This window comes from Balaenoptera physalus (assembly GCF_965194825.1).
Source record: "Balaenoptera physalus genome assembly, chromosome: 8".
Classification (NCBI taxonomy): Eukaryota; Metazoa; Chordata; class Mammalia; order Artiodactyla; family Balaenopteridae; genus Balaenoptera; species Balaenoptera physalus.
Genome location: NC_138887.1, coordinates 102,741,562 through 102,765,128, shown reverse-complemented (window position 1 = coordinate 102,765,128; position 23,567 = coordinate 102,741,562). Strand labels below are relative to the sequence as shown.

The window sequence follows — 23,567 nt, the reverse complement described above, 5'->3', positions numbered from 1 at the left end:
TTATAAAACGCATATTAATCTCAAAGAGAGAAAGAAGACAACATCAAATACAGAGCATAAGCCAAGGACATAAAAGTTAACATAAAGAATCAACAAACCAGAAGTTGGTTCCCTCAAAAGATCACTGAACTTGCTAAGCTTATGGTGAAAGCAATAGACTGGGGGGACTTCCCTGGTGGAGCAGTGGTTAAGAATCCGCCTGCCAATGCAGGGGACACGGGTTCAATCCCTGGTCCTGGAAGATCCCACATGCCGCGGAGCAACTAAGCCCATGTGCCACAACTACTGAACCTGCACTCTAGAGCCTGCGAGCCACAACTACTGAAGCCCGCGTGCCTAGAGCCCGTGCTCCGCAACAAGAGAAGCCACCGCAATGAGAAGCCCGTGCACCGCAACAGAGAGTAGCCCCACTCGCCGCAACGAACACCCAACACAGCCAAAAATAAATAAATAAAATAAATTTATTAAAAAAAAAAAAGAAAGTAATGGATTGGGGAGGGAGAAAGAATTCATAAATAACCAATATAAGGAATGAAAAAAAGACACATCTCAAGAAATTCTACAAACATTAAACAGATAATAAGGGGATATTAAGTACAGTTTCACATCCATAAGTTTGAAATTTTAGATGAAACTGAAACAAACTACTAGAAAACTGTAATTTGTTAAAGCTCAATCAACCAACCAAACAACTCTGAATAGTCCTACGAAGTTTAAAGAAACTGAATTGGTAAGCTAAAAATATTTCTGCAAGCAAATCTCAAGCACAGATAGCTCAATGGTAAATTCAACCAAGCATTTAAGAAAGAAATAATTCACATCTTACATTTATTCAGAAAATAGGAAGAAAAGGTTAACTCCTCAACACATTATGTGAAATTAGCCTAATAATGATACTAAACCTGAACAGGAAGGTATGAGAAAGAAAAGCCACAAGGTCAACCTTACTAACAAAAATACTTGGAAGAATTCTAACAAAACATTAGTCAATCTAAACCCAAAATAAATTTAAAAAATACATAACAAAGTTAAGTATATATGAGGTTTAACATTAGAAAATCAATTACTATGATTTCATATATTAATAGGGTAGGAAAATCATATCACAAAAGGTAGAGAAAAAGTGGCAAAATCCAATATCCATTTATGACACAAACTCTTAGGAATCTTGGAATCTGATACAGAATCTCCAAAAATCCCAGATCAAAAATATATTTAACAATGAAATGTAAAAAGCATTTCTTCTGGGATCATAAACTACACAGGGTTATCCACTATAATTACGCCATGGCAATCTTTTACTAAAGATCCTGGCAGAGATTAAACACAAGGGGGAAAAAGGCATCAGGGTTGGAAAGAAAAATGTGTCATTATGCCTAAGCACAGCTGACCCTTGAACAAGACAGGTTTGAACCGCACATGTCCACCTATATGTGGATGTTTTTTCCAATAAATATATTAGAAAATTTTTTGGAGATTTGCAACAGTTTGAAAAAACTCGCAGATGAACCACACAGCCTAGAAATGTCAAGAAAATTAAGAAAAGGTGAGGTAAGTCATGAATGCATAAAATATGTAGGTACTACTCTATCCATATTTATACAGGCATAAGGTGAGTGCTATTTAATATAAAATTAATAATGTGTTGGTTTTCCTACTGTTTTATAACTTTGTTTTCAAAGAATTACATTACTGTACAGTACGCCCCCCTCCCACCCTCTCTCAACTGGAGAAACTATCAGCCTATCATCAGAGGTAAATAGTTTTTAGAAAATATAACAATGTTTCCAATACTGTATTATAAATATGACTAATACTGTATGCCATAAAAATTTTACAATTCATTCATTAGCATAAAGACTAAGCTATTGTGAAGCAATTGTATCAATTACACTAGACTACAGTAAAGCAATCATATTGCTGCTGCTTCATTACCAATGCATGAATTGTTAGACCTGTAAACAAATATGAATTTCTTTTTCCACATTAACTTTCATCTTTGATGTCTAGTGTTAGTAATACATATAATACTTACACAGTGTTCTGTATCATTAAGACAATATTGACAGAAGTACTGACAATTTATCTTGTAAACAGATAATGTAAACTTACGATATTAATAAACATAGTACATACTGTAAATGTTTTCTCTTCCTTATGATTTTCTTAATAACATTTTCTTTACTCTAGCTTATTTTATTGTCGGAATACAGTATATATATGTAACATATAAAATATGTGTTAATTGACTGTTCATGTATCGGTAAGGCTTTCAGTCAACAGTAGGCTATAGCAGTTAAGTTCTGGGGGAATCAGTTACACGTGGATTTTCAACTGTGCAAGCAGTAGGACGGGGGAGGGAGAGCTGGTGCCCCTAACCCCCACGCTGTTTAAGGGTCAACTGTATTTTAAACTGAATGAAAATGAAAACAACGTAGCAAAATTTGTGAGATACAACTAAAGCAGTGCTTAAGGGAAATTCTTAACACCAAATGCTTACATTAGAAAAGAAGAATCTCTAATGGCTTCAGCTTTCATATTAAGAAACTAGGAAAAGAAGAGCAAATTAAAACCAAAGTATGTGGAAAAAAGGAAATAATAAAGATACAGAAATCAATTAAATAGAGAGAAAAGATAAAACAAAGAAACCAAGAGCTGTTTTCTTAAAATAAAACTGATAGATCTCTAGCCAGACTACCAAGAAATGAAAGACAAAAATTACCAGTATCAAGAAGATGATATGACATAAAGGACAATAATGGAATATAAACAACTTTATGCCAGTAAATTCATCAATTTAGGTGAAATGGGCACATTCCTCAAAAGACACAAACTAACAATATTCCCTCAATAAGAAACAGAATATAAATAGCCCGATATCTATTAACAATACTAAATTTGTAGTTAAAAACCTTGCCACAAAGGTAACTCCAACAAGATTTGAGATCTCAAAAAGATTCTAAGGAGAGGGAAATAGGCCTACCATATAATTAACAACTATGGCATAAACCAAGGTATGGGAAGGGAGAGATACAGGGTTGGGTGGGGGTGGGCAGGAGTGTGGGGTGGAGTAGAGAAAAAAGAAAGGAGGAGGGGAAGAGGGAAGAAGGGAGGGAGGGAGAGAGATAAAGACCTCAAGTTTAAACTTTAGGACTACTTTATTAAACTTTAAACTTTATCTCCCCCTTGTCTCACAAAAGCAAACTTTTATTTCATTAACAAATAAGATAAACACTGCAAAGGGAGGTTTTCTTTAAGCATTTTCTGTTCCTGGGTGATTACTTTTGCCTATCATCACTGGATTCTACCTTTTTTCCCTGGCATTGTCAAAGAGGAAGTAGCAATGATTGGTTCAGGCATCACCTCTAATGAAATTAAACGTAAATGTAGGGATGTTTCTAGGCAAATAGGAAGCGTATTAGAGAAATAAATACAGCCCAACACTTTCTTAAAATAGAGACCATACTTGAAGAAGAGCACACTAATATACCAAATACACTAAAAGTAGTTTTTGTTTCCTCCACTGTAAGAAATTTGAAAGATGCTTCTGATTCCCTAGACTTTCTTATTTACCAGGCAGGAACTTCTTACCCTTCTCTTCTATGTTTTTAATGGAGCAAAAGCCAAAAAACTTTGCAGTGTTTACTTCCTTATTTGTTCAACAAATCATCATCAGTGCAGTCAGCAGCAAACTGAACAACCCTGGAAGGAATGTTTATTAACTAAACACTGTTCCAAGCCAGTGAGGAGTATAAAAAGTATGACTTGGCTGCTAAGTCTCAAGAATAGTTACTATCAATTTTCCTAAACTTGGTTTCTTCCTAGAGTCAGAAGGATAAGTTAAGTCTCTGCAGTAGCAGAGTTGCACATGATGTTAACAGCTTCTCGTAAATGAGTATATTACTAAAGAGACAGTTTTAAAACCTGTTTTTAGCTAACTAATTACACAAAGTTGCTGGTGGTTCTGTTGCTTACTTTACCTTAACAAAATATTAAATGCCTTAAAGATTTAAAACAAAACAAAAAACCCATAAAATTACTTGTGCCTTCTTCATCCTATAGTTAAAAAATACAGAATTCATGCTCAGAAATGGCACACACACACACACACACACACACATATATATACTTTCATTAGTGGCATTTTGATGGTTTGGTAAGAGATTATTATGTATGTTCTATTTGGGTATACTCCAAAGTATATTCTATTTCAAACACAGTAATCATTTATTTGCAAGTATCATCATCAATTAAATAAACAGTAACAATATACAAGGCTGAGAGGCAGGTTTGTTATTATAACACAATGGAGCTGCAAGCAATTCATTTTGAGTTAACTTTAAATTTATAAACTCAAAGAAGGCAGTACTGGTTCTGTTTTCTCTAGCTGTAAAATATTCAACCAATATCTGATAAATGAGTAACTAATACTAATAAATGATAGTGATAAGACTAAAATATATGAAAACAGAGCACTGAGAAAGTCTATTATTCTTTATTTCTTTCTATAAAAAGAATAGAATTTCTATACAACTTTGTATCATTCTACAAGTTTCATAATTCAGTATTAAGCTGTTTTCACTCACAATGCTTCTGACTCCAAATGTGTGGGTCTTCTCCTTACACCAACCATTTCTCCAATTCTCTGACTCCAACTTGGTATCCAACCGAGAATCAATTCAATTCTGACACTATCTACCTGGAGTCAGTGTCAGATCTCACAAGTTAAAGGGCTCAGTTCCACAAGACTATCCCCACTTCAGATGCTAATCGCAAACCCCGAGCCACTGGTACTTCTGACCTACCAGCTATAAATTGGGGGTTCCCACAACCCCCACTCAGGTTCGATAATGCTAGAGTAACCACAGATTTCAGGAAAGCACTTTACTTACTATCACTGGTTTATTATAAAGGACACAAGTCTGAAACAGCCAAATGGAAGAAAGATGTAGGGCAAGGTACAGGGTGTGCGTGTGTGTGTGTGTGTGTGTGTGTGTATGTGTGTGTGTAGGGCAAGGTACAGGGTGTGTGTGTGTGTGTGTAGGGCAAGGTACAGGGTGTGTGTGTGTGTGTGTAGGGCAAGGTACATGGGGGGTGTGTGTGTGTGTGTGTCTGTGTGTCTGTGTGTCTGTGTGTAGCTTCCATGACCTCTTGGGGCAAGCTCTCTGAACCCCTCGGTTTAGGGCTTTTTTAGAGGTTCCATTATGTAGGCATGATTAAGACATGGTTTTAGGTGATTGAACACCATCTCTGACCCTGCTCCTCTCCCCAGAGGTCAGGGGTGGGGTCGAAAGTTTCAGCCCTCTAATCACATGGTTTGATCTTTCTGGAGATCTGAAGCTATCTAGGGACTCCAGCCACCAGTCATCTCAGCATACAAAAGACACTCATCACCCGGCAGATCCCAAGGGTTTTAGGAGCTGTGTGCCAGGAAAGAGAAAAGACCAAATATTTACTTTTTATTATACCACAGCACCTACTCTCTTCTTTGTTACTATGAAAGTGTAGATTTTTTTAAAAGGATGCTACTCTATACAGCAACAACAGAGTTCCTTATTTTAAATAACAAAACATACCAGACCTTAAATATTCAATTGGTGTCATCCTCCAAAACAATTACTTTGGGAGATTATATTATGTTCCAATATTCACATTTCTTTCGGAGCCAGAATACAGGCTACCCAAGAAAATCAGCAATTATGTAGCATCCACATCACACAGACGATGTTTCCAATACAAATCTCCTCATTCATTATTAACTGTACACTAATAAAATTTTTTGGCTTATCCAAGCACTCCTCACCCCCAAATTACACTATTAAAAAAAATGACAATTTGCTATCAACAAAAATATGTAAAGGAATAGGTCACTGATACTGAAGGCAACATTAAAGGACTTTTTCTAAGTGGTTCAGTGCTAATCAATGTTAGCATTTGTAAGTGCATGGTTTTCCAAGATGACAACTTAAATTTAGATATGTGAGTTCAAGTATGTTACTTTCTTATTTTTCAAGTCTCATTATTACATTATGGACCTGTCTTACATAAAGTAAGTCCTTAATTCAAGGAGCTAACATCTTTACAGAGTAAAAAGATGGGGGGGAAGAAAAGAAAGAAAGAAACTAAGAACTGGCATAAACCTATATTCTTTTAAAACACCTGTTTCTTGTATATACTTAAAATCACCCTAATAACCAATCTAAGTTTACATGTTTATGACATACCATTTACAGCTTTTTCAATCAATTCTTCACAAGCATCAAAATCACCCTTCAGTACCAACTTATCGTGCAGATCTGTTAACATGGGATGTTCCAGGGCAATCTTGGTTTTCTTTTGCAGTGATTCAAAGGCCTCTGTATAGTTATGTTGTCTGAAGTGTTTTAGGCAAAGGCGAATAGCTTCCTGTTCACGGTACTACTGGAACACAAGAGAAGGTATGAAAAGAAGACATTTGGTTAGTTATTACTGTAGGAAACAGTAAGTGATAATTACTAACGTAAAGTGAGCATTTACTAAGCATTAACTAAGTATACTAAGCATAACTAAGCACTGTACTAACCCTATTCATTAGTATCATTATTATTTCCACTATTAAATGGCAAAACTGAAGCTCAGTCAATTGTAATAACTCACCAAAGGTCGCAAAGTATATAGCAGAAAGATATTAAAGAGATGAACGTATACAGATATATCAGGCATATATTTCATGAAGATAAAAGATATTAAAAGATGAAACCAGGCCTAATTCTAGAGCCTGAACTTTCAAGAAAAGAACCAGAAAAACTATTTATCAAAGCTTACTTAAGATGGTAAAAATGATAACTTCCAAGGCTTTTACTAATCAGATAACAATGTTGGTACTGAATGCACAGAAACCACTAAATAATATACATAAATGTTTATGCTCTTTGTTCTTGGTTCTTAGTAATAAGTTATTACTTGAATGACAAATATTATCAAATGTTCATGTATTTCAAATTCACAAACAGGTTTTATGATTCAAAATCATCAGAAAGAGACTATTTAAAGTTTTATAACTTTTTTTCTAAACCTGGGCTAGGTCATCGATTAAACAGCTATAAAGTAAAAATCTCAATTAATTACAATCCCAAAAGAAATATTCAGTTTACTAAATCTCCCCCCTAAAAGGATGAATGCCAAAAAACAAGCTCATATAAAGAATTTAAAAGAAAATTTAATTCAAGAATATGTTATGAGATTTCTACAATTTCCTAACTAAGAATTAATAAAATAAACTGATGACACAGAAGCAGTACAAAATAACCAAGCAAAAATACAATTTACTTGTAAGCCTTACTCTTTAATAGGCAGGAAAATTTACAAGACTTGAAACACTAATCACTTTATAGTCTCTGATTTTTTTATTAATAAAAGGTCATCAAAACATTTTTCCTTAAACACTCTAGTTAACTAATATTTTCCCTCATCAAATAACAAAAGAATGATTCTATATCCAAACTAACTTCACATTAATAGTTTCTTATGCTTGGCCTCTAAATAAAGATTTATCCTAACTATCTGGAACCATATTAAACAATAATACCTTTTTATCATGTTGACTTTAGGAGTATGAATCACATCCGCATTTTAAATTTTCTACCAGGCTGCATACAGATACATAGTAGGAGAGGATTTATGAAACGAAATTACAATGCTTTGAAAAAGGATTGAAATTCAAAGAGGGTGAAGACTTTAATTTCTAGAGGTTCACAATAAATAGAGAGAACTTGACAAGTGAATGATTGAACAATTTTAAGTTCTCAAATATAATCTGTCCACAATATTGGGGGGAAAAGGTGAAATTTGCAGCTTCCTACAATATCAAGAGATTTGTGAGTATATTAAAGAAAACACATGTACACATCATAGACTAAAGAGAAAAAAAATCTTTAAGTATCAGAAAAGCTTACTCATTATTTTTTTAAGAAGAAACAATAGAATTTAGAATATTATAAGTATATACTAAGCACTATTATGTGTATAACACTGTAAAGGTGATTTTTAATGTTTAAAAATATCATCTCTACCTTGAAAGAAAATACAATATTACAGGTAATCCAAGAATATATATAAAACATATAGAAAATACAAAAAGCCAGCATCTATTTTAAATTGAATATAACCGAATGCCAAAAATAAATCAAACAGAAAGTTCCTCAATTAAGCTGACCAGAAAAGGGCTGAAATTCTATACAAAAAAAATCTTAGGAAGAACCTATATTGCTTCTCAATTGCCTATGAGTTGACAATTCAGCCTTATCTGCAAATAAAGATATCAGGAAATAGTGATTAGACTAAAGCTTTATCATTCCCCTAACAAGAAATAGTCCTCCCCCCACAAAAACATAGCCAAAAGAGTCAAATAGATATACATCAGAAACACAGGTGAAGCATTAAAGGTGTTCAAAAAAATCAAAGACCTATTTCTCAATAATTTAAATTCACATTTTTCAGGCTGCATTTATTGTATAAAATGACCTATGAATAAAATTATTAAATATCACCTTTATACTCCCTGTAAGAATAAGATCATAATATTTATAGAAACTATTTCAAATTTTAGTTAAAAGGAAAAGTAAATATTCCCATTTTACTCAACACAAACACAATGGAGGAATATATAATAAAAGCAATCCGGAACCAAAACTATCCCACTAAAAACTATGTTTAAATGTTTCTATCAATATAGGTTAAAAACAAAATTCAGAGACAGATGGGTACAATAATGTAATAGCAGACTCTGGTGCCAGACTGCCTCAGTTGATATACTGCCCTGAGCACTTTACAACTGTGTGGCCTTAGGCAAAATACTTAACCTGTGTTCCACTTCATCACCTGTAATATATGGATAATAACTGTACCTATCTCATAGAGTAGCAATGAGTAAATAAGTGATAAAGAAGCTTAGAACCTGGCAAAACGTAAATGCTTAATAAATGTTGATTAATCTTTATAACTATTATTACTATTCTCAATATTTTAAATTATTCTCAATTAAGACAAGAGAGTGACACAATTCTCTCTTTATTATAGGCACTTGAAGCATGAAATCAGGATTTTAAAATACAGTCCTACCTTACTATACCAGTTGAGACAGGGTTGTACTACATCGGGATCATCAATGCCACTAAGTTCAACATACCAGATGCTAAAGTTAAAGCTGGGTCCCCACGATAAGAGTGGAACTTTGAGGAGAAAAAAAAGAAAGAAAAAGAAAAAAAATTAACATAGTTCAAATAAAACTTTAGCAAAGTAAAATCACTATTCAAACTTATTAGGATTCATTCAACAAATTTACTGAATACTTTCTATATCCCCAGCACTGCACTGTTGGGCACTGGGGCCACAGTAGCAAAAAGAAACATATGATCCATGCCATCATGAGGTTGCTTTAATTATAAAAACACTGAAGATAAATTCAAAGTGGTCATTTATCTATCCCCCAAAAAACAGGACCAGGGTTAGATGATGTAGCAGGTAAATTTTACCAAACCCACAAGAAACAAATAATTACTATATAATTTAAACTGTATCATAGCACAGAAAGAGACTGAAAGTTCAATTACTTATCAAAGTGGCATAACCTGGAAAACAAAACCAGAAGAGAAAGATTTTAAGGACAATCTCAGCTATGAGTATATATTCAAAATTTTAAAAAATAATAATTTTTTTAAAAGGCTGCAAAAAAATTCTATCAGATTTTCACTGTAACTAAATAGAGTTCATTCCAGGAATGGACGGTTGGTTCAACAGGAGCAACATTAATGTAATTCACTATGTTAACAAAGTAAAAGAGAAACACATTTGATTACTTCAACAGATGCTAAGAGCAAACTAAAAAAATTTACTTAAAAAAAAAAAAAAACTCAATATATAAGGAATAGAAGGCAAAAGAAAACTTTGTTACCTAGATTTTTTTTTAAGTATCAAAAACCTCAAAAAAACCCAAAAAACCAAAAACAAAACTAATGGAGAAACATTAGTATTCGCACTTAAGTCAGGAACAAGACAAAGAGGCCCAATATCTGTATTACCCAACGCTATGTGGGAGATCCTAGCTAATGCAATCAGGAAAAAAATTTGCAAATTAAGAAAAAATATTATCACTTGAAGATGGTATAGCTTATCTACCTAAAAGATTCAAGAGATTTAACTGAAAAACTTTTAAAGTTTGTATGCAAGGTAAACATGAAAATCAACTTTCCCTGTATCTAGAAAACCCAACTAGAAAAGGTAATGAAAAAAGTCTCCTTTGTAATAGCAAAAAAAGCTTAAAATATCTTAGAATAAAGTTTAAAATACACAAGAAAATAAAATTTTAAAACATAAAAATTTTACTTAATATGTTCCTAGATGGGAAAACTCAGTTGTAAACATATTAATTCCCCTCAAATTAATTATAAATTTAATGTAGTCTCATAATCCTAATGGTATATATCCAACTTTTTTCTTGACATGTAACCAGACAAGCTGATCTGAAAAAAATCAGTAACACAAAATACCTAAAATAATATAAATAATAAGAAAATAAACATACTAAAAGATACAGTAATTATAAGTTTGACATTAGCAAAGGAAAACGAAGTAAAATCACTGGAGCAGAAGAGTGTATCCAAAAATCTCTCAAGGATCCAGAGGAATTTAACATAGGATGAAGATAACATTTCATATCAGTAATGACAGGATAGAGTAGAGGTTTTTAACCTGTGATCCATGGGCTCCTGGGGATCCCCACAACCCTTTTAGGAGGTCCCATGTAGTCAAAACTATTTTTCATAATAAGACTAGGGCTTTACAGCCTTTTTTTTTTTTTAAACTGTACTGACATTTGCACTCATGGTGCAAAGGCAATGCTGAATAAAACTGTTGGCATCTTGGTAGTGCCACAAAAAGTAGCATGAAAGTGTCCCAGTATTTCTTAATACAGTATGAATTGAACTGTATTCCTTACCATCACACACCTGCAGTTAAAAAACAAAAAGACAATTCATTTAAGAATGTCTCTGATGATGTGTAAGAATTAATTTTAATAAATTCCTATCATTAAGTACACATCACTTTAATATTCTGTGTGATACAATGGAAAGTACACATAAAGTACTTTTGCTGCATACCAAAGCATGAAGGCTGTCTCAAGAAAAAGAACCTGTATAAGCTGAGTTGTGAGCTGAATTAGCCACTGAAATAGCCCTTAAAAGAAAAACTGACAATCTATGATTATTTAGATTTGGGTATTTGACAGATGTTTACCTGTCATTTCAAGGATAACAAATGACAGTTTTGTTGCCAAGGATAAAATTCAAACCTTTGAGGAAAAATTAGAATTTTGGAAAATTAGTATTCACCATTGTGAACTTAGCTACTACCCAGTACTTTTCTGATGAGATTGGTGGTGATAATAACGTGTGATTTTTAAAAAAATATTATATAATGAAATGTTCCAACATTTGAAAGATTTGCATAACTTAGGGAATCATATTGTCTAAATGACCAACGCATGATTTTACAAAACCATGCATGGATGAAAGACTGATTCTAAGTACAAGACAGGCCAATGGATTTTAATATAACATTGACATGGTTCAGGCTGAGAAATGCAACTACGTTTAAGAAACTAACACTTGCCAATTTTTGATTAAGTATCAAAACAGAATATCCACAATATCTGATATCAGGTCTACTTATTTCCAAGTCCACTGCTCTTTTCTAGCATATCAGACTCAGTGAAGAGCTAAGATGTACTAAGTCAGATGCTTTCCTATTCTGTCCTCTAAAGGAAGCTGTGTGAGTCAAGACAGAAGCAACAGGAACCAGTCATTAGGATATATGCAGGACTCCTGGGATGTTTAATATGGCCTTCAGTTTATATGTGCAAACAACACAAATTTCAAAAAGGTTTATACCAACGAATACTGAATTATCATCACTGTTTTGGTGTTCATTTCTTCATGTAGCAGTACCATTTAAAAAGTGTACTACTAGGGCTTCCCTGGCGGCGCAGTGGTTGAGAATCTGCCTGCTAATGCAGGGGACGTGGGTTCGAGCCCTGGTCTGGGAGGATCCCACATGCCACGGAGCAGCTGGGCCCGTGAGCCACAACTACTGAGCCTGCGCGTCTGGAGCCTGTGCCCCGCAGCGGGAGGGGCCGTGATAGTGAAAGGCCCACGCACCGCAATGAAGAGCGGTCCCCGCACCGCGATGAAGAGTGGCCCCCACTTGCCGCAACTGGAGAAAGCCCTCGCACGAACCGAAGACCCAGCACAGCCAAAAATAAATAAATAAATAAAAATAAAAGTAGCTATAAAAAAAAAAAAAATTAAAAAAAAAAAGTGTACTACTATATCACAGCAATAACCATTAAGTAATATAAAAGTCAGAATAAAACAGGATTCGAAACCCAAGGCCCCAAGAACACAGTCTGTAACTGTAACCAGAGACATATAATATTAGTTAGTGATCTGAAATCCATTCTCAAGTTCCAGGTCCAAGTTCAATAAAATTAGGAGGAAAAAAAATCTTCCTACTATATCTATTCAAGTCAGTAAAACGTTCATTTATTAAATCCTTTGAAGCAACTGTGGGAGGGACGTTAAGTAGGCAGTCATCTCACAAGATCATATATTAGATGAATGAAGAGTATAGTTAATTTTTAACAGACTGAAGGCATATATACAGAATGAGCAGAATGATATACACCCATTTCAAATTTTACCAATGATTTTTGATGGCATTAACAACACTAATACTGCATATTAGACATACTCCATATTATGTATCAGAAACCTAAATGTGAATTGGAGCTCCAAGCACACCTTCTTCGCTCCCTAATGAAAGATGCCTTTGCTCTCACCTCAAAAAAAAGATTAGAAACTCCTAATACACATCCCAAGGCTAAGAGTTTGTATCCTAAGAATTCAACCATCAGTTTTTCCAATGGGATAATCAGACAAGGACACGATCAGGATCAGTGCCTCTCATACGTTTTCCATAAAATGGCATGCATAGAAAATGATAAGATATTTAGTACACAAGCATACTAGGCTGCAGGATTTGGCAACTGTACGATTGGTGGGGGTCAACATCTCAACACAGTTAAACATATATGTGGTACATTCAATATGCTTTGGTATTATCACTTGGGACGCTACTGTCTAGACAGCTAAACAGCTCTTAGAAGATGCTAGTACTTTTAACATCAGCTTCTGGAAGATCTTAAAAATTTAAGATTAACCACTCTGAAAGAGTGCATCTATTCTACTTACAGATTAATAAGTACACAAAGCACTTAGCACAGTAACTGGCACATGGTAAGTACTCAATAAATGTTAGCTATTATTATTAGCTCTTATTACTATATTAATTTTCTTCCTTTTTAAATTTATTTTTTTATTGGAGTATAACTGCTTTACAATGTTGTGTTAGTTTCTGCTGTACAATGAATACACTGTATGTATACCTATATCCCCTCCCTCTTGGACCTCCCTCCCTGCCCCCCATCCCACCCATCTAGGTCATCACAGAGCACTGAGCTGAGCTTCCTGTGCTATATATTTATAGCATGTTCCCACTAGCTATACTTTTAAAATGTTACCTTTCCACATGCTCTCATGAAGGCCACCATCAGGGCACCTTCCCGCTGCCCCTCCCCACCCCACCCCCCCACCCCCAGAAGATACGGTACTCATCCAGCCAAAGCTAAAGCTTCTCTGAAGCTCCCACACCCATCCAGGCTGCAAAAATCCAAAAAATTCATAGAAATCCAAGTCATCCCTCTACCAAAAACCAGGACTCCTCCAGAATCCTTCCAAGAATCAGTACCTCCTTCTGCCTTCAAATCACCTTCTTATTTCCTGATATAACTTTTATCTTGGCTATGAATCAAGATATAAACCTTTCTAGTCATCTATAACCAATACTCTCATCCCATTCAACTTTATGTTTTCAGTCATCTGATCTAATCTCCCACTGAGGTTTTCCCTTCCAAACCTTTAACTTGCTCTCTTGAATCTGGTCTCCCAATCAACAACCCTCCTTCTTTACTAAGTTTTCTTTTTACTTACAAACCTTACCCGAAACCAAGCTTCTTCCTAAGGCCAACTCTCAACTTCCACACTAAGCCCTATCAAAGATTTCACTCCAACATGGGCTCTTCGGCTTTTTTGTGTGGTGAACCCCCCTTGGCTATTCAGTGAACCCTGTGACCCAATCCCTCTAAGATTTAAATGTAAAATGAAAAATACATAAGATTACAGAGTAAGCAAACTGTATTGAAATATACTTATAAAAATAATGAAGATACAAAATTATGATATAGAAATATATATGCTTTTTCATTAACACATTAGATAAGAAGATCTAGTGGCAGGTCTAATAATTATCATAATTTCAAAGTTATGATGATATTTGCCACAGTGTAATGTGACGGGAAATATTTATAACTTCTATCTGTGACAAGTCACAGGTATTGCTAATACTATGAGTTATTGCCTATATTCATAATTGAAGGAAATGCGAAGTACATTTGTTAGAGGTTAGACACCATAAAGATGTAACTTTTCCTCCATTAAGTTCACACAGCCACTGATTAATCCCTATAAATTTCTGTACAATAAACTCAAAAAGTATATATACGATGTCTCTAATGAAGCAAGCAGTTTGTTTGTTGCTTCTGAAATCTGAGGAGTCTGAAGGCAGTTGCTATCCCCTAGGATTTTACAATCTACCTGAGGAAACAAAACTTACATATATCACACAGTAAAAGAACTCAACATTCGTAAAAAGACAGACTTAAGTTTGTATACCATCTCTACGTTCTACTACCTGTAAGGTCTTGGCCTAATCATTTAATTTACCTCTAAACTTCAGTTTCCTCATCTGTAAAGTGAGGGTAATAATACCTATTTCACAGAGTGTTAGGCAGATGCTTCATAAACAATATCTATTATACTACTTTAAAGCAATACAAGCACATATCCAAAAGCATATACCAAATGCTATGTCTCTGATCCATCACTTACTAGCTATGTACCCTGGGACACATCATTTGACTTCTACTCTCATTTTCCTTAACCAAAAAAGGAAAGATTTCTATCTTCCAGTATAGTGCTCAAATGAGATACCACATGTGAAAGCACTTACAAATGCAAAAACAATAAAAACATATAAGAAGTTCTAAATAATGATTGCTGAAATGACACGATGGTTCAAATTATATTTGTGCATGTACTTTTTCTATAGTACTTAAAATACTACATGTAAGAAGGCATGTAATCAAGAGCTCTATGAATATAAATATATAAAAGAGACATTCAAAATGAAAATATTTCCTTCATAAATATGATCTTAAATTAAAATTCATAAGACTACCACTCATCCACAAACTACAAAAGAACTCAAGAAAATGTCCAATATAGCTACCTATCCTATCATTAGACAGAGGAAGTATTATCATACTCATTTTATACAAAAGGTAACTTAAGAAAGGAAAGTAAAATTTACTTAAAGGTCAGTTCAGCTATGCTGGCACTGTGGATTATCCACAACAGATCTTAAAAACCTAACCCCTGCCATGCAGTAAAAATGAAGGCTTACTTTCCTTGTTAATTTGTAAACAAACTTACTTAAATTGGGTCTAAGCCAAATTTAATGAATAAGCTATACTCTTTATAAATGCAAATTATCATATTTAGATGTCAGTGCATGATTTGGAGATTATCCGCCATTGAGTTAAGCCTTGCTTCTGTTCCCCTCCATTACTATGAATAACTGAAGGTTGACTATATTTAGAAAGTGTTGTTTAAGAATAAACTTTTTTTAAAAAATAAAGCAAGATCTTTCAAACATATCATTATAGAACATAAATGTGAAGTATTCAAACACATTTTTTCTTTTAAGAAGAATTCCAACAATTTATCCCAGCCAGGTAAACAAGTATCTGTGTGAATCACCACCAAAAGAAAGCTACACATCACTTAAGTGTTTTATCGAAATTATTTTTAAAGAAAACATCAAACTAAAAAAACTAGTTTAAAAATATCAAACTAAAAAAAGCCTAACACAGGCTTTAAGTTTCACATTTTCCTTATCTCATTTTAAAAAAACAAAACTTATCAAGAGAATGTGGGGAAAAGGTTGAAAAGCAAAAACACTGCAGACCACTATTAACATTTTTTAACAGAAAAGTGAGAAATATGAAGTTATCTAACTATTAATACCCTAAATATCAAATGAGTTAATAAGTGTCTTCAATTATTTGGAAAGCTCTAGTTAACATTTTGCCTGAATACCATAAAACTAACCCACCAGGGTCAAGTAAAAAACATCATCATGCCCTACAACTAGAAGGCTGATAGAAAGGGCCGGAAAGAGGTCCAACTTCTTGTTTTCAGGCAGCTGAATGTCTAACTGATCCATAAGAGACCTCTGTTCTCTTATAAATTTTTAAAGGGAAGAAACTATTCAAAATCCTTAAACAGACTTTTATTCATAGTTCTAATGAATAATATTAGAGGATTAAGAACTTTAGAAGCAGTAGTAGTAGATATTTTCCTTCAAAGAAAACTAATGACTATAGGAAATGTACCCAAAAAGTTCAAATAAAAGAACTTAAAAAAAAAAAAAGAGAACATTTCATTTTGCATGACTAAGCAATTAGAGGTTGAATAAGTACTTTAAAATTATAAAATCTAAATTTACTACATGAAAATATAAGATATTTTCACTGCTTCTCCATTTGGAATGTAAGATCATAGAATTGTTCAAGCTATGCAAGAATCTATAAGAAATGGGTGGTCTGCATACTGAGGAAAGAATTACTCATTAGCATGAAAGAAGAAACAATCAAGAATTTATTTTAAAAATCTGCTTGTTCCTAAATTCTCATAGGTAAACAGGATACAGGTTTTTTATTTATAATTAATTATAACAAAAGCTATATTTATAAAAGAAAGTAACACACCAAACAGCCCAATGATTCTAAAAATAGTTTCCCCTCTATAAGTAGTCTTCATTAAGATCTCAGATATTCTTTCTGTCTAATGGAACTATTTGACTCAATGAAATGAACAGGCCAACTCTTGATAGACTGGCAAACAATGACTATGGAGCTGGTCCTTCCAAATGAGGAATTTTTCTCCCAAATCAAAACATGGGATTCTGGCTTTTATTATCATTCTTAAAGGGATATGACTCACCTTAATCTCAATTTTAACATAATATTTTCAAAGGTATGAAATATAGATGGAAACTAAGAGAGTCAAGTTCTCAACCTTCCTACCTTCTAACTAATCCATCTTATAGATAAACAAAAAAATCCTAAAAACACTAGTTTTGAGGAGGCATTACACATCCTTTCTTAACCTAAAACACTTGCTAAATAAACACAATAAATGCTTAGGTAGCATTTTTCAAACATTACTTTGAAACTTATTAATGGGTTATGAAATTAGTTTTATGAGTTTGACCAACATTACCACACACACACAAAATGAAATATAAAAGAAAAGAATAGAAAATAACCATAATATATGGTCTTAAGGAATACGTCAATATTTGGTTTTAGAATGATATAACTTCAGAACTGACAAACCTTCCATAAAACAACAAAGGCAATCAAATCCATATATCTCATAAAATGAGAAAGTATTTAGAAAAGGTTCTAAGAAACTTTCAAATGAGAAAGTAGAAAAGGTTCCATTTGAAATAACTGTCACTTAGTTATAGATTTATAAAGTAGGGGGTCAGCCAAATAGTAAACATTTGGGGCTTTGTGGGCTAGGTGGTCTCTTGCAACTACTCAACTTTGCCATGCAGTGCAAAAGCAGACAAAGACACTATGTGAACAACTGGCATGGCAGTGTTGCCATAAAATTTTATTAAAAAAAAAACAGGGAACCTGCAGGATTTGGCCCATAGGCTGTAGTTTGATGACTGATGGTATAAAGAATTTATTTCTACTCCAGAATGCTGAAAACCTTACCTATTTTAATGAATCGACAAGGAAACATCTGTTCATCAATTTTATGCTTCAAGGTAAATGTTTCTTTGTTATAATCATTCTTTAAGCCACTGTGAAAAAAAATAAGGTTATCAAATCTGATTTCATAATTTAGTAAATGCACTAAAACAGAGATTAATATCATACTCCGATTTTAAGGTCAACGAATGCTCAGAATATATGACAGGGACAATGTAACAAAGTAGTTGAACATGAGAATATAGGACAAAACTTGTACATTCACATCAACTGCACTATACTGTATTCTCTTAATTAAATGAGGACTAATGAAAAAATGTTCAGTGTTAATTAAAGAATGTGACTACAATACATGAAAATGTGTGACAAGACCTAGTGTCCCTAATGTATAACTGAATACAATATAAAATATTCAAGCAGTAAGAAGAAAATTTAAAAACAATTCATACTCATATCTTACAACTTAAACAGAGCCAAATATTAGAATCTGTCAAAGAATTGTTATTAAATTCTGACTAAGATGCCAATGTTCCTTTTATAGCTCAATAAATTTTCAAAGACAACCTTACTCTGTTGGTTTAATAGCATCCCCTTTATCCTACACAAAAATAAACCCATATCACTTCTCTACTTAAACAACTTGGGCTGACTCAAGTATTTATGGGAAAGTCACTTACCGTCAGGTTGCCTTATATTCTGATATACTTTCATGACTTAAATCAAATGCAGTCTAGACGTAATACATACTTATATAAAATATTGTACTAAAGGGACATACTATGTCACAAATATATTCTAAAACTGCATGACTTTATTTGTCCACTCTATTTTCTATCCCATTTTTCATCATCTAGAGGGCAAATTAACATTCATTCCTGGTGATCTATGTTGTCAAAACTCAAATTTACTGAGCTCCTTCCAAGAGGTAGGCACTGCAGTAGGTGCAGTCACATACTTTTACTCTGTTTAGTTTCCAATTTATACTAAACTCCCAGAATATTACTTCCAGATTAGGGCACTCAATCTTAATGTTCTGGACAGATTCTATATTTTTACATCAAGGATTACAGCAAAGATTTTTATTATAGCTGACAAGCATATGTGAAGTCATTAACAATTCAAAAATAAGATTGAAAAATAAGAAGTAGAAAAATACCCCCAAATTTTATTCTTTCTGCTTTGGTAACAATATTAATTAGTATCTGGTGGGAAAAAGCTAACTAAAGCACAATATTAAAATAAGGCACTAGAAATAAAATAGTAGAAATACTCTTTTCTCCTTTGCAAGAAAAAACAAACCACGCAGATTTAGCTACAAAGAGACTAAACTAAGACTGCAGATTGTTTAGAAACTCTCTCCTCCCCATAATCATAACCCACCTGGACAATAGCTCTGTCATGTTTTCTTCATTCATTCCACCAAAGACTTTAAATTTCTTCAAATTGCAGACATGAGTTTTCTCATATTTTCCAAATGTGATATTCTGGACTATAGCAGGCCTTTCAAGCTTCAGAATCAAGTACTACAAAAAGGAACAACCAAATTATATCCTCCTCCATTTAAAACAAATCGTTAGACAACATGAATAGTTAAAATTTTGGACAGTTAACTCAAGAACGTATAATGTTCATCCTGTCCATCCTACACTGGCAGATATTTTTATTTTTATTTTTTATGCTAAAGGATAGTACGCAACAGTCAGGCTACCATAACGTCACCACCTTCTCCCAGGAAACTACATCATTCTCAACAATGTAGATGGAAGGAAAAAAGGACTAGTGAGATAGCTTCTAATCAAGGAATGACATTCAGTAAGATATAACAGACTATGAATAATGAAATAAAACAAAATTAGAATGCAAACGTAACAATTACATATTCTCACTGACTACACTTCAATAATAAATGCAATGTTCAAAATCAGTGGTAAAATTTTAAACCTAGAGAAAAACAGATTTACTATTCACCCCTGCCAATTTTATAAATTAAAAAACTCAGACCTACCATAGATATATCTAATATAGCTCAAGTTTTGCTATTATACACAGGATAAAATGGCACCAGTTCATTAGGGAACACATTTTACATTATGCAGACTGTCTTCAATTATAAAAATTAAGAAGGAAACTACTACTTGTCAAATACATAGGGAAAAAGCTATTTAGAAAACAACTCATGTTACATGTTGGAGTGGCTTCATGCTTCATAATAATGGGTAATACTCATGATAAAGGAGAATAGAATGAAGTTGGTGGTCCCACTTTGTACCATACCATACACAAAAATTAACTCAAAATGTATCAAAAGTGATCCAAAATCTAACCAATACAATCAAATGTAAGACATAAAAGTAAGAGGTAAAACTATAAAACTCTTAAGATGAAAATAGGGGTATATCTTCATGACTCTGGATTTGGCAATGGATTCTTAGATATGACTTCAAAGTACAAGCAACAAAATATAAAATAAACTGGACTTCATCAAAATTAAAGTTTTGTGCATCAAAGAACACTATCAAGAAAGTGAAAAGACAACCTACAGAGTGGGAGAAAATACTTGCAGAAATGTATCTGATGAGGGTTTAGTACCTAGAATATATAAGGGATTTGTACAACAAGAAAAAGACAACCTAATTTAAAAATGGGCAAAGGACCTCAATAGCCCTTTCTCCAAAGAAGATTAAACAAATGGCCATCAGGCACATGAAAAGATGTTCAACATCATTAGTCATCAGGAAAATACAAATCAAAACCACAATGAAATATAACTTCACACACACTAGGATGGCTATAACCAAAAAAAACAAAATAACAAGTGTTGGCAAGGATGTGAGGAAACCAGAACTCTTATACATGGTGCAGACAATGTGGAACACAGTTTGGTAGTTCCTCAAAAAGTTAAACATAGAATTACTACATGACCCAAAAGTTCTACTCCTAGTTAGTTATATAATAAAAATAAATGAAAAAGGTATTCAAACAAACACTTGTACATGAATGTTTCGAGCAGAACTATTCACAATGGCCAAAAGATAGATACCACCCAAATGTCCATCAACTGATGAATGGACAAACAAAAAGAGAGTATGTCTGCACAATGAAATATTATTTAGCCATGAAAAGGAATGCAGTACTGATACATGCTACAACATAGATAAACCTCAAAAACGTGTTAAGTGAAAGAGGTCAAATGCAAAAGTCCATATATTGTTATGACTCTATTTACATAAGATATTCAGGTAAATTCATAGACGCAGAAAGCAGGTAAATTCATAGAGGCAGAAAGCAGATTACTGGTTGCCAGGAGCTGGGTTAAGGGTGAAAGGAGAGACTGCTTAATTGGTACCAGGTTTTCTTATGGGGTAATGAAATCACTAGATAGAAGTGATGGCTGTACAACATTGTGAACGTACTAAATGACACTTAATTGTACACTTTAAAATGGTTAATTTTATGATATGTGAATTTTACCTCAATAAAATAAAAGAATGAAGCTGGTGGTAACATAAAAGATGATGATATAATTAATATCTTGTGAGTACTAACGCCCTTGTCTGACAAATTACTCAGATTTTTATGTGTATTATCTCATTTTAATAGGAGTAGGAGGAACAGGAGTAGTATTTTAATAACAATAATCATCCTCTTCATCCTCATTTTAAAAATTCTGGCTTAGAAAGGCTAAATAACTTACTACAGTTACACAGCTAAACGGCAGAGTTTAGATTAAAAATCAGTCAATCTGCAAAGGAGGCAAGAATATACAATGGAGAAAAAAGACAGTCTCTTCAATAAGTGGTGCTGGGAAAACTGGACGGCTATATGTAAAAGAACAAAATTAGAACATTCTCTAACACCATATACAAAAATAAACTCAAAATGGATTAAAGACCTAAATTTAAGACCGGATACTGTAAAACTCCTGAAGGAAAACATAGGCAGCACAGTCTTTGACATAAATCACAGCAGTATCTTTTTTGGATCAATCTCCTAGAGTAATGGAAATAAAAACAAAAATAAACAAATGGGAGCTAATGAAACTTAAAAGCTTTGCACAGCAAAGGAAACCATAAACAAAACAAAAAGACAATCTACAGAAGGGGAAAAAATATTTACAAACAATGAGACCAACAAGGGGTTAATTTCCAAAATATACAAACAGCTAATATAGCTCAACATAAAAAACCAAACAACCCGATCAAAAACTGGGCAGAAGATCTAAATAGACATTTCTCCAAAGAAGACATACAGATGGCCAACAGGCACATGAAAAAATGCTCAACATCGCTAATTACTAGAGATATGCAAATCAAAACTGCAGTGAGGTATCACCTCACACTAGTCAGAATGGCCAACATCAAAAAGTCTACAAATAATAAATGCTAGAGAGGGTATGGAGAAAAAGGAATGTTGGTGGGAATGTAAATTGGTACAGCCACTACGGAGAACAGTATGGCAGTTCATTACAAAAAATAAAAATAGAGTTACCATATGATCTAGAAATCCCACTCCTGGGCATACATCCGGAGAAAACTATAATTTGAAAAGATACATGCACCTCAGTGTTCACAGCAGCACTATCTACAATAGACAAGACATGGAAGCAACCTAAATGTCCATCGACAGATGAATGGATAAAGAAGATGTGGGTGTGTGTGGGGGTGTGTGTGTGTGTGTGTGTGTATATATATATGTAATGAAATATTATACATCCATAATAAAGAATGAAATGATGCCATTTGCAGCAACATGGACAGACCTAGAGATTATCATAAAGTGAAGTAAGCCAGACAAAGACAAATAACATATGTTATCCCTTATAGGTGGAATCTTAAAAAAAAATGATACAAATGAACTTATTTACAAAACAGAAATAGACCCACAGACATAGAAAACAAACTTATGGTTACCAAAGGGGAAAGGATGGGGAGGGATAAATTAGGAGTTTGGGATTAACATATACACACTACTATATATAAAATACATAAACAACAAGGACCTACTGTATAGCACAGGGAACTACACTCAATATTTTGTAATAATCTATTAAGGGAAAAGAATCTGAAAAAGAATATATATATATATATATAACTGAATCACTGTGCTCTACATTTGAAACTAACACAACACTGTAAATCAACTATAGTTCAATTAAAAAAATTTTTTTTAATCAGTCAATCTGATTTTGTCTGATACTGTTGGTTGGCTGACCCAAACTCCATTCTCAATCCAGTTCTTCCTAGCCACCTTCCGGCCAAAAATAGATACATGGCAAAATTCTGGTCAATGAGATATTAAGCAGAAGTTTGTTGTGGGATAAGTTTTGCTTTTTGAAACAAATGCTACCTCTTTACTATCTGAACAATTACAGCTGTAACATCCACTGAGCAACAATGAAGAAAAAGATTAAGAGAACCTCACAGACAGCCATCCCTGAGCCACTCAACTTTCACCAGTAACTGCCTAACTCTAGTTTCCTTGTGTGTGGCAGGGACAGAGATGGGGTGATGGCGGGAAAAAAACTCTGTTTAACCCACTGTTATAGGACCTTCTATTATTTGGTGCTAAA

General features: G+C 33.6%; 1 protein-coding gene across 4 annotated transcripts in view; it reads right to left on the bottom strand.

Annotated features, from left to right (window-relative positions):
- MKLN1 (muskelin 1) overlaps nucleotides 1-23,567 on the bottom strand; it is a 333,033-nt gene that overhangs the window by 91,225 nt on the left and 218,241 nt on the right. For 2 of the 4 annotated variants that reach the window (XM_082472980.1, XM_082472979.1), the window contains 4 exons: nucleotides 19,379-19,521; nucleotides 18,002-18,090; nucleotides 9,100-9,209; nucleotides 6,225-6,417 (listed from right to left, as the gene is read on the bottom strand). In XM_082472980.1, coding sequence (XP_082329106.1) covers nucleotides 6,225-6,417; nucleotides 9,100-9,209; nucleotides 18,002-18,090; nucleotides 19,379-19,521 — 535 coding nt within the window. Of the gene's footprint in view, nucleotides 1-6,224; nucleotides 6,421-7,567; nucleotides 7,585-9,099; nucleotides 9,210-18,001; nucleotides 18,091-19,378; nucleotides 19,522-23,567 lie in introns of those variants that run through there. The other 2 variants (XM_082472981.1, XM_082472982.1) reach the window with 2 other exon arrangements.